This window comes from Athene cunicularia (assembly GCF_003259725.1).
Source record: "Athene cunicularia isolate RWA chromosome 7 unlocalized genomic scaffold, athCun1 chr7_part1, whole genome shotgun sequence".
Classification (NCBI taxonomy): Eukaryota; Metazoa; Chordata; class Aves; order Strigiformes; family Strigidae; genus Athene; species Athene cunicularia.
In genome coordinates this window covers 5731153-5742225 of record NW_020799107.1, presented here as the reverse complement: position 1 = coordinate 5742225, position 11073 = coordinate 5731153, and the positions used below count along the sequence as shown (strand labels likewise).

Genomic DNA, 11073 nt, shown 5'->3' with positions numbered 1-11073 from the left:
GAACAAAATGGGATAGAAACATCTTTATTTCAGTTCAAACATTATTATATTCCCTTTTGCTTTCCTTAAAAAAAAAGCCTTTTAAAAATATGAGTAGAAGCAGAAAAGAGAAAACACAGGAAAAATAGTTTTGAAAATTTCAGAAAAAAAAAAAAAAAAATCACTGTGGAGGATCACAATAAGAATCTTGCCGAAAAGAATGTATTACGGTCAAGCACAGAAGCCAAAGCTAGGAAAACTGAACTCAGTCACCAAAAACTGTCATCCTTAAAAGGTATGCAGATTTTCATTTGTAAGTTGTCCAATAGATCAATCATACACTCAAAATTAAATACATTTAATAAGATGGGGTCCAATTTTCTGTTACTGCAATGCCCTGGCCAACTTTACTGGCAGTTTTTACTAGACCAAAAACTAATTTCACCAACATATTAAAACTTGAATATTTGTAGAGCAACTTTTTAATACGAATTAATAGCAGCTGGTCAGTTGTCTGTCAGCTAACTTGCAGTGAAATAAATAAATAACTTGCCCTCACCCAATCCCTTGCCCTTCCTTAGGTCCTGAAACACCTTACAAAAGACGTGGTCATACCCCTTGGATTGAAGGGCTGTTCAACACTGACATTTGTTCCAGTGCTCAGTTTTTGTGCTCAACAGGGGTTTTCAGTCCATCTCCAGGGCTGCAAGTTCTTCAGGGTTAAAAGGCACTTCATTTAATTTAGTGTGTCACTGGAAGGATCAAATAGAAAAACTTGATTTTCCCGAAGAGTCTAATTACATTGGACACTTACCTGTCAATGAAATTACATTAAGTAGCTATGAAGATCTTTAGATGTCTACATGCCTGCTATAAGGAAATTAAATGCCAAAAACCAACCCCAGGATGTTTTTAAATCAAAATTCTGCTCTAATTAAAGTGTGTGACTGGACTATTTAACACAAAGGAGTAAAGGAGATTAATGTCAGGCTCCTTCTTCCCTTGCTTATCATTAAACAGTGATGAACATTCAGTGAAGAAGATATTATCTAGAGTTAAACCTTCTTTCTTTTCTACAGCAAAGCCTTTTTCAGTTCTGCCTTGTATGGATGTAAAAAGATTAGTGCTAGAGATGGGGTAGATAAATTTTTCTCCATTATAACTATACCCATGCTTTCTCATAAAGCACTGATGAAGAGTTCCTTCCTAATACAAGTATCCAAGCAAAGATTTGTGGCCAGCACTCCCACCTTGTAAGTGCATGCTCTGCCTGGAAGTAGGTCCTAAAGCACTAGAATAAATAAATAATTCTACAGATCTATGTACAACAGTTAGTTTTAATGGCAAAAAAACCCAATCAAGTGATTTTCTGAGTCCCAGTTAAAAGTAATTATACAGCATAAGTGCTTTAAGTAAGTTAATGAGACAGACAAATCTGATAACAAATTGCTGTCTCATCATAAGCTTTCTTTCAAGTTAATTCAATCTTAACATTGCAGGACACTGTTCTGCATTGCTTTGCTCTCCACTGAGTCCAGCTCTGTCCCTGTTCACATCCATCTCACTCCATTTACTGCAGGCGGTGTGGAATTCAGCTGTTTGCATTAGTAGATGTATGGCTAACAAATTCGGCGTTTCTGAAAAACTGTGGATGGCACTAGGAAGCCAACAGTACTAATTGGAATAAATTCTGCTATTTCCTTCTAATTGCACTGTGTTATTTATCTTAATGCTAGGGTGTTTATCTAAATGTGAAGTACTGTCTGTGTGTTTATTAGGAAGCTGAAAAACGAGTTTTATAATTATTTGCATGTCTTCAATAGCATTTTCAAGTATGCACATAGCAGAATACTGATTAGCTCTCTTGTACGTAGCAAGTGTTTTTGTTGGAATTGGTTGTCTGCAGGTAATCTTGAAGAGAAAGTAAAGGTAGAGTGGTTGTTTTTCAGCCTCTGATGTTCCATTAATGTAGGGGTCTTCAGGACACCACTTCTTCCTTGGGCCCATCCTCACCCAGTGCAGTGAAGCAGCAAAACAGTGGGGTCACAGCTGGTGGAAACTCCTTTGCCTGAAAGGAGAATGTCAGAAGAGAGCAAGAAATCAAGGAAATAGCATCTGATGTTCATGGCCTTGTGAGTTTTAGGTCACTATCACAGTCTTACAGCTAATGGGAAAGTTTCAGGTAAGGTAACCAAAAAGATCTGACAATATTCTTGGTATTCATTTTCCCAGACAGTCTCCTTGTAAACTTGGTATGGGACTGAAACTCAATATATGCTGCTTGGAAATGAATTTGTTAAGATCAGTAATTTGATCAATGCATCTAATTGTCTTCTGCTTTGGTCTCACCACCTTGGTAAGGACAAGAGCCTTATAAATAATTAGTTTTGGTACTAGAGTGCATTAATATTATTAATGTATTCTATATTTTATTTATTCATTCAATGGCATCAGTGGATGATATACAGACTTGTTACATGAGAAAATAAGTGATATGCGAAGATATTTAAACAAAAAAATTAAATGTACCAGGTAATACCGAGATTGATAGCAGAGGATTTGTTAGTAAAATGTTCATTTTATTGAGTGAAATCTGCTTCATCATGCTGCCTTTATAATACATAGTAAATACACCAGAAATTAAGGTATCAATTGTTAATTTTGTCCACGGGTATCGCAGTTAATTGACTGCAAAGAAGTGTGCTCTTAAGATATGTCAGATTTTTCCCTTGGTTTTGTTGTTTTTTTTTCGGGGGGTGGTGTGGGTATGATTCTGAAAACTACTAATAACTGGCAAAGACCATACACAGAGGTATATAATATATACAGTAGTTTTGCCAAATCAAGAGTACCAGCTCAAGTTTTTTGACAATGTTCAAAATACAATTTTATTATTATTTTTTTAGTTATTGGAACAGAAAAAAATGCTTTAAATATTTTTTGTGAAACAAGGTTATGCTAGGACATCTGTCAGGTCTAATGTGGTCTAATCCAGAGGATCAGACCAGAGCAGTCTAATCCTCTCTGGGATGACTATACCAGTAAATTATACTGAAGAAGGGGTTTATTTCTGTAATACATTTTACTTTGCAGTGACTGCAGGCCTGACCCTTTTAAGTCTACAGTAAATGCAGAATAGCTTACTGCAATAAAAGGAGCTCACATTTATTATAAAGTAAGAATATTCACACTGGCAATCACCATGGAGTAGATGATGTATTATAATTTCACACTCTTACTTTTTTTTTTTCTAACTGACCTTTCTGCAGACAATAGAAGAATAAGCCTGAAGTGCACTCCATAAAAATATCCACTAGAATGAGGAATCCATTCAACTCTCCAAAGTTATCTACGTAAAGTGTTTAGTGTTTCTGTAGCTTTCCTTCTTTTCTCTCATTTAATGGGAGCTGAAGGTCCAGTCTAGGTAGTTACAGGTAACCCCTCTGTGGATGAAGCCCGCTCTTAATCCAGTTTATCAGACATATGCAGTAGCATTTGCCCAGGCTTAAGGCTTTGGAGGATGGAGAAGATGGATTTAGAGAAATAAAACCAGCTGATAGATGTGATCACTTATTAGAGATCTTTCGTATAAATTATGAAAAATAGCTACAGTGAATTATAGCTGTAGGCTTTCAGATAATAACCCTTTCAGGAAAAAAATAATGAAACTAAGTGATGCTCAGTTCTGAGTTTCATTACCAAGCTGAATCATAATTCAAAGTTCTTTTAAAACTTCCAGGATGGTTTGCAAATCTTGATGAAATTGAGACTAAGCTTGATCATATTTAACTAGTTTAAGTGAGTTTTTTTGGCTGCTACTTTACTGCAGGAATATTTCGCTCCAGTAAGTTTGCAGGTAATTTCTTTCTGCAATCCATTGCCCAGTACTATCAAGGTTCAGGGAATGTAAATTTTTTACTGTCATTTTTGGGCAGTTATCCTTCATCAAAATCGATAGTTCACAAAAACCTCCCCTTCCAAGGTAGTACTCCTTGCAAAATCAATAGAAGTAGCCTAGTAGGCAAAGAACCAGCAGCCTGTATTCTCCTGTTTCCATTCCCTGTTCATTCTTGAAATCGGACTTTCCTCACCTCCCGATGCCAACCAGCAACAGCAATTTATTCTCAATCCTGACACACTGCGGGGGATCCCACAGCCACAGGAGATCTTCTGAGCACCCTCCACGAAGGACAAAAGCATGCCCTGCTACCAAAATACTATACAGCAGCAAAAAATGTAATAGATGATAAAGGAGTTCTAAAAAAATGTTGGCTTAATGTTCTATGGTGATTTTAAAAAATTCGTATGTTAAGATTTACTACAAAAAGGAATAGGGAAGAAAATAGAGAACATTAATGTAAGTAATGTATGGCATCACAGTATATTGTGTTAACATGTCGTCTTTTGGTGGCTGAAAAGAACAAGCAAAGGTGAAGAGTGACCTTGGTATAAGGAATGCCCGAATAAACTAGAACTATGTCATTCAGAGATACACATACCTGAGAGACAGTGTGGTAGGGGTTGTATATAATTATAAATGGCCCAGACAAAGGGAGTAAAAATGGGATACCTCTTTGTTACCTCTTCCAAATATGAGAACAAATAAAAGTAGCAGAATGCAGCTTCAAAGCAAATGAAAGGGAAGGGTCCTTAGTTAAGGGTTAGTTTCCTTAGTTGTACAGAATAAAATTTTAAGGAGTTTCAGAAAGTTGACCTTATCCTATACGGTCATTCATATGTTCCTAAGGTCAAATAGTTCTAGTTTTTAAAGATCTCAATCTTGTCATTTAAAAGTCCTGGTTTTCCCTCCCCCCACCATGCATGATCGAACTCCATTACTATATTCCATCTACTTACTTGCGTCTAATTTAGGTGTTGTGATGGCATTCCTTACTTGTCTCTGAAACTTTCATGTCATATTGTAATGTGAAGTTAACCCTACCCCTGAAAGAACTCTACATGAAGGAATTCAGTAGTAGAAAACCCAAGAACGTGATGAGATTTTATTATTTTGCAGTAAAGTTGTTCCTGGGGTTCCAGTGTCTCTGCTCCATTAGGATGCATTGGGATGTCAAATGTAATTGCATTCAGGTTACATTCTGCCATATAATGAGTGTATTATTAAAAAAAACATCAAGAGGAACATCAATGAAGTTTTGTAATTTTATTCAAGGTATTATGCTATGTTAGTAAGTCTTGCAACATCTGCCTTGAGGGTTAATCGACAACTTCTTATGAGATCTTTATATAAAGAAAAATTATTATTCAATTCACTGATCTTGCCTTAGAATCCATCAGGTTTGCTCTTATCCTTCACAGATGTCATATCTAATATTTCAGAGTTCTGATAATTCCCCCAAATCCAGAATTTTCTTTCTTGTGTTTTAATAAAGCAAAAATAGGTGGCATCCCTTTGTAGACTATGAGAATTACTTTTAAAGTGTTTCAAGGGAGTGTATCTCCTTAGGGTCTCGATATGCTGTCTCCACTGCTTTCCTAAACATAGGCATCTTGGTAATTATTGAAGTGGCTCAAAACCTATAGTTTCTTTCTAGGTGATACCAAGAACTAAGTGCAGAGTTTCCAGGCTAGGTTTCCATACAGCATAAATGTATTTCAAAGTGTAAAATACTGCTATTATATTTCAAGTACTATTTTAAATAAGTACTTTATGGATATAATTCTAATTGTAGGACTATTATTCCTCTCTTTTATTAATAAATAACATTGTCATGAAAATATGTGATAAAAACAAATTTTCAATTTTAAACACCTCAAAGGTATTGGAAGGCCTAAGCTGTGCAGACGACAAGCAATTTTTTTTTTTTTTTGAACTAACTGTTTTGAGTGTTCTGATTATGAGATCATATTGTATCTTAATCTGACTGAACAAGGAAGAAGACAGAAACAAGGGGAATTCAGGGTCCATTCCAAAGAGCTTACAATGGTGAAATTTTGTGAAACAAATCAAACAACAAATTTCTTAAACAATTACTTGCCACATTTGGGATTTCAGGGTGTGATTCTATCCCAGACAGACTTGCCAAAAGCAGAAGTCATTGCACTGAAGTTATACATGTTCAGTGCTTAACTGGTATTAAACTAATTTCAGATGACGGACGATTTCTTCCTCTTTCAGAGCAAGCCATGTTATCATCAGTGTATTTCAGAAATTAGTAAATATTACTTGTATATAATTAACATCTTTATTGATGATCTAGACGAGGGGATCGAGTGCACCCTCAGTCAGTTTGCAGATGACTCCAAGTTGGGTGGGAGTGTTGATCTGCTCAAGGGCAGGGAGGCTCTGCAGAGAGACCTGGACAGGCTGGAGCCATGGGCTGAGCCCAACTGGGGGAGTTTCACTAAGGGCAAATGCCGGGGGCTGCCCTTGGGCCACAACAACCCCCAGCAGCGCTACAGGCTTGGGGAGGAGTGGCTGGAGAGCTGCCAGTCAGAGAGGGACCTGGGGGCGTGATTGACAGCCGGCTGAACAGGAGCCAGCAGTGTGTCCAGGTGGCCAAGAAGGCCAATGGCATCCTGGCTTGTGTCAGCAATAGCGTGGCCAGCAGGGACAGGGAAGGGATCTCACCCCTGTACTCGGCACTGGTGAGGCCGCCCCTCGATGACTGGGTTCAGTTTTGGGCCCCTCACTACAAAAAGGACATTGAATGACTCGAGCGTGTCCAGAGAAGGGCAATGGAGCTGGTGCAGGGTCTGGAGCACAGGTCGTACGGGGAGCAGCTGAGGGAACTGGGGGGGTTTAGTCTGGAGAAGAGGAGGCTGAGGGGAGACCTCATCGCCCTCTACAGCTCCCTGAAAGGAGGGTGCAGAGAGCTGGGGATGAGTCTCTTTAACCAAGTAGTACGCGATAGGACAAGAGGGAATGGCCTCAAGTTGCGCCAGGGAAGGTTTAGATTGGATATCAGGAAGCATTTCTTTCCAGAACAGGCTGTATCTTTCCAAACTTATGTTGGAATGGGCTGCCCAGGGAGGTGGTGGAGTCCCCAGTCCTGGAGGTGTTTAAGAGTCGGGCTGACATAGCGCTGAGGGATCTGGTGTCGTTGGGAACTGTCAATGTTAGGTTAATGGTTGGACTGGATGATCTTCAAGGACCTTTCCAACCTAGACGATTCTGTGATTCTGTAATTTGCTCATGAATTATAAGGTTGCTTGTAATGCTTTTTCTAATGTATGGTAAATGGAGATAAGCGCTTGTCCTAATGTTGAATGATAAATAACAAAGCTATGGAAGATACTCATTACGTCTCAGCTATGAAACATATTCCTCATGTTTTCATGTGTACACGTATTCAAAAAGGACCCAGCAGGGTTTCTGTGGTATTGTTTTCTTTTTAATAAGCGCACTTTGTTGTAAAAGCTGGCAACTAAATTACAAATGTTTGTATGTTCATGCTTATTCTGCTTCAGTATATTGCCTCGCAGATCTTTGGAGTAGTGAGTCTTGTATCAAAATTAACTCAAAAATAGCCTCCAGCATGACAAATATTTGTATTTAGTCACAACCTGGGGAAATCCTGCTAGCCTCTGACAGAGCCCCTAAGGGGAGCTGGAAACTGTATAGCAAATTGTTGTGTGCAGATCTTCAGCCTCGCCGCAGATACAGTAAATATGTGCAGTGTAACACAGCAAATATGTGAAGGCTTTTAGTTACGGAGGTGTGTAAATGTTTACAAATATGATTAACTGCAGAGCAGAAAATCCATTTGCAGCATCAAAGACAAAACTAAAATTACTTTTTCCCGCCCCCCTCTAGGATTATGCTGAAAAGAAAAACACGATAGCAAAAGCCCTGGAAGATCTTAAAGCCAACTTCTACTGTGAACTCTGTGACAAGCAGTACTATAAACACCAGGAGTTTGACAATCACATTAACTCTTATGATCATGCTCACAAACAGGTAAGAGAAATCTGCTCACTACTTCAACTTAATTTCAGGTAGAATAATGGAGTAAGATGTCCTTCAGGCGGGCTTGGAAATCACAGTTGAGTTGTGTCCAAATTTCAGGTTCTGGTAAGCAAAATACACTGTTTTCTCAGAAACAAATCTTAACGTGAAGATTTTACAGTCAGAAATTCTGAGATGGAAAGAAAGGGACATGTGAACAGTGGGGAGAGGAACAGGGAATGCTGCAAAATATGACTAAAAATGTAAATGTGCAATTTCCTTGTTATCAATTTAATTTTGCACATAAATAAAGACTGTGGTATACCTAAGAGAAGACTTACAGGGAAGCCTTTTTTGCAACAGATGTGAATAAGAAACTTGACATACTCTTTGGTAAACCCTCTTTTAGTGCAGATACAGTTCTCAAATGGGCTATGAGTTTACTTAAATGCATTGAATATAAAACAACAGTGGTAATGAAAAGTTTTTGGCTCAGTTCACAGTAAGATATGTGTTAGTTTTAAAACACTGGTATTTACATTTTTACCACCACATTTTATCAACGCACCTCCAAGTTGTGGTGCGTCTTACTCTGGTAAAGAGAAAAGCAGTGCTTCCACATAACAGGAGAGGCGGTGCATCTCACTGCATCGACCTGGTCTCCAGAGCAGTCAGGACTACGTAATACAGAGGAAAATACAATGCATCTTGACTCCACTGAAGAAAGATGTCGTGGTAATGTAAAGATATGTAATAACTGTACAGGAAATTTCTGCTTGGTCCGCTTAGCTGGTAATTATTTTTTACTCTTTTTTTTTTTTTTTTTTTTTTTTTTCTGGTGGAATCATATAGTTGTGGATCTGGATTGATTATTTTTCATTCTAATTGAATCTCCCTTTGTCCTGTAATTCTGCTTGGGGTGAATGCAGATGAGTTGCTACATGTGTTTTATAGCTGTATTATGTAAGCCAGTGATTTGCTTTTCTTCAGCCCTTCTCCCTGAAACACTTCCCTTTCTCTCTCACTGGTATTTTTGTTTAGCCTGTAATTGACACTGTCATCGTGAGTGTTAGATTTAGTTTTGAGAACTACAGAGATGTGGACCTCTGCTGCAATAACAGTCTATGAGATGCTGGAGGGAAAGATGTATTAGATAAGAAATTAACTGGTAGTTTTATTGCACCCTACAGATATTTATTATTTGCAAATATTTTTAGTTAAAATACAGCTGGAATTGATTCTTCAGGTGTTATGTTTACACAGCAGCACCTCATCAATGGAAGGCAGGAAAAAAGAAGTGATGGGAAAAGTCTTCTTCACTTGAACTCTTAGGATTTTTATTTATTTATTTTGAAGTACTCTGAAGCACTTTGAAATAATGAGAACCTGAAGGCTGCAGTTTGTTCCTCTATTAAGTATTGATGGAAAATTGATTTTTAAACTGATGCCAGGTGTAAGACTGAACAGGGACTTGTTTCCAGTGGTTCACATAGTTATTCTTGTTTTCTGAGGGCTTTGGACAGGAGATGGTGGACACTGCACCAGTGTCTGATGGAGCATGACAGATCTTACCTCTCCATCTTTAGTGTAGGGACCTGTGTGTCTCTGTTTGCATGTGGCTTTGTGGATGTGTTTGGTGGAACACAGGAAGCCATCCTCTTTCTCCGTAAAACCTCCACAACTTTAATCTCCCTGGTAGGAAATCAGACAAAAGTTTCTAGTTTTCCGGTAGAAAAAATTGTACGGATGCTTTTATGGGGCAAAGTAGTAATTTTCTGTAATATTACTGGCAAATGAGAGCGTTGATTCCTGAGATTAAAATGTGAAGTCAAGTTTAACACTTCTAAAATGTCTTTGGTGGTGGTCTCTCTGGTGTTATACAGAAAAACCATTCCTCTTCCCATATTTTGGATGAAAAAAAGAGGGAAGGCAGCATATGCTGCAGTGAAGGCTCTCTCAGATTTGCTCAATTGTCTTCATGCCATGTGCTTTTTTTGAGTAACCTAATTTTACTAAGTGTGCTAGAGAGATTAGCAGGTACCACTGTTGAATGCTTTGCCTTTGTCTTGGAACTTCCTACCTGAATTGAAGAAGTTTTCCAGCAGTTCAGTAGGGCTGAGAGGAATAGGTAATGTCTTTGGATTTTGCATCATATTTTTCTCTAACTTTTTTCCCTTCTATCATACCTTTCTACTAATAATGGGCAGACAGGTAAGGGGAAGCACTTACAAGAAAAAGTTACCCATGATCCAAGAACAGTTGTAGAGCATATGCAGCCAGTTCAGTTTCACTGATCCCAGCACCTGACAGTGGTTTCTATATGATCAAATGGATGAAAGCTCTGCTTAAACCTGAGTTCATCTCAGCTGTTCTGAAAAGCCATATTTACTCCTAATTGAGCGCTCTTGATATCACACCATTCAAGCCATGGGATAGTTTGTCAGAGAAAATGTTCATAACTGCTCCTGTACCTCAGTTTTATTGTAGAAGATTATCTTTTTATTTCCATCAATTCAAAGGTTGCTAGCACAGAAAATGTAAAGGATTTAAAATAGAAGATTTCATAATTTTATTATTTTCCTCTGTTGGATGGGGTGGCTTGTACTGCTAGGGGTTGGTTGTGTTTTGATTTATTGTGTCTTGCAGCTGCTTAACACCTGCTTTGAGATAATACGAGGTCCTTCTGACCCATCCAGAAAGACAGGGTAGAAACAGGGCAAAGCTAATTCCATTTCCTACAATGTGAAGGAGTTCAGACCAGTGTCTCAAGATCTCCACTGCCTCTTGTGTTTTCTTGTTCTTAGCTTTGACAATAAGGTTTGGAAAGCACTATCTGTACCCTTTATGAAATACTCCTGGAAAAGCAACTTGCAAGCAGTCAGTGATAATGGAGAAAAATGAACTCTTTTGTTTGCTTTGAAGCTGCATTCTGCTACTTTTATTTGTTCTCATATTTGGAAGAGGTAACAAAGAGGTATCCCATTTTTACTCCCTTTGTCTGGGCCATTTATAATTATATACAACCCCTACCACACTGTCTCTCAGGTATGTGTATCTCTGAATGACATAGTTCTAGTTTATTCGGGCATTCCTTATACCAAGGTCACTCTTCACCTTTGCTTGTTCTTTTCAGCCACCAAAAGACGACATGTTAACACAATATACTGTGATGCCATACATTACTT

The 11073-nt window shown here is 38.2% G+C and overlaps 1 protein-coding gene across 2 annotated transcripts in view; it reads left to right on the top strand.

Annotated features, from left to right (window-relative positions):
* Window positions 1-2056: 2056 nt before the first annotated feature.
* Window positions 2057-11073, top strand: part of ZNF804A (zinc finger protein 804A) — a 44044-nt gene continuing 35027 nt past the window's right edge. The window contains exons 1-2 of one of the 2 annotated variants that reach the window (XM_026852943.1): window positions 2057-2161; window positions 7757-7900. In XM_026852943.1, the coding sequence (XP_026708744.1) occupies window positions 2147-2161; window positions 7757-7900 (159 nt within the window). In that variant the 5' untranslated portion in view covers window positions 2057-2146. Of the gene's footprint in view, window positions 2162-7756; window positions 7901-11073 lie in introns of those variants that run through there. The other variant, XM_026852944.1, reaches the window with a different exon arrangement.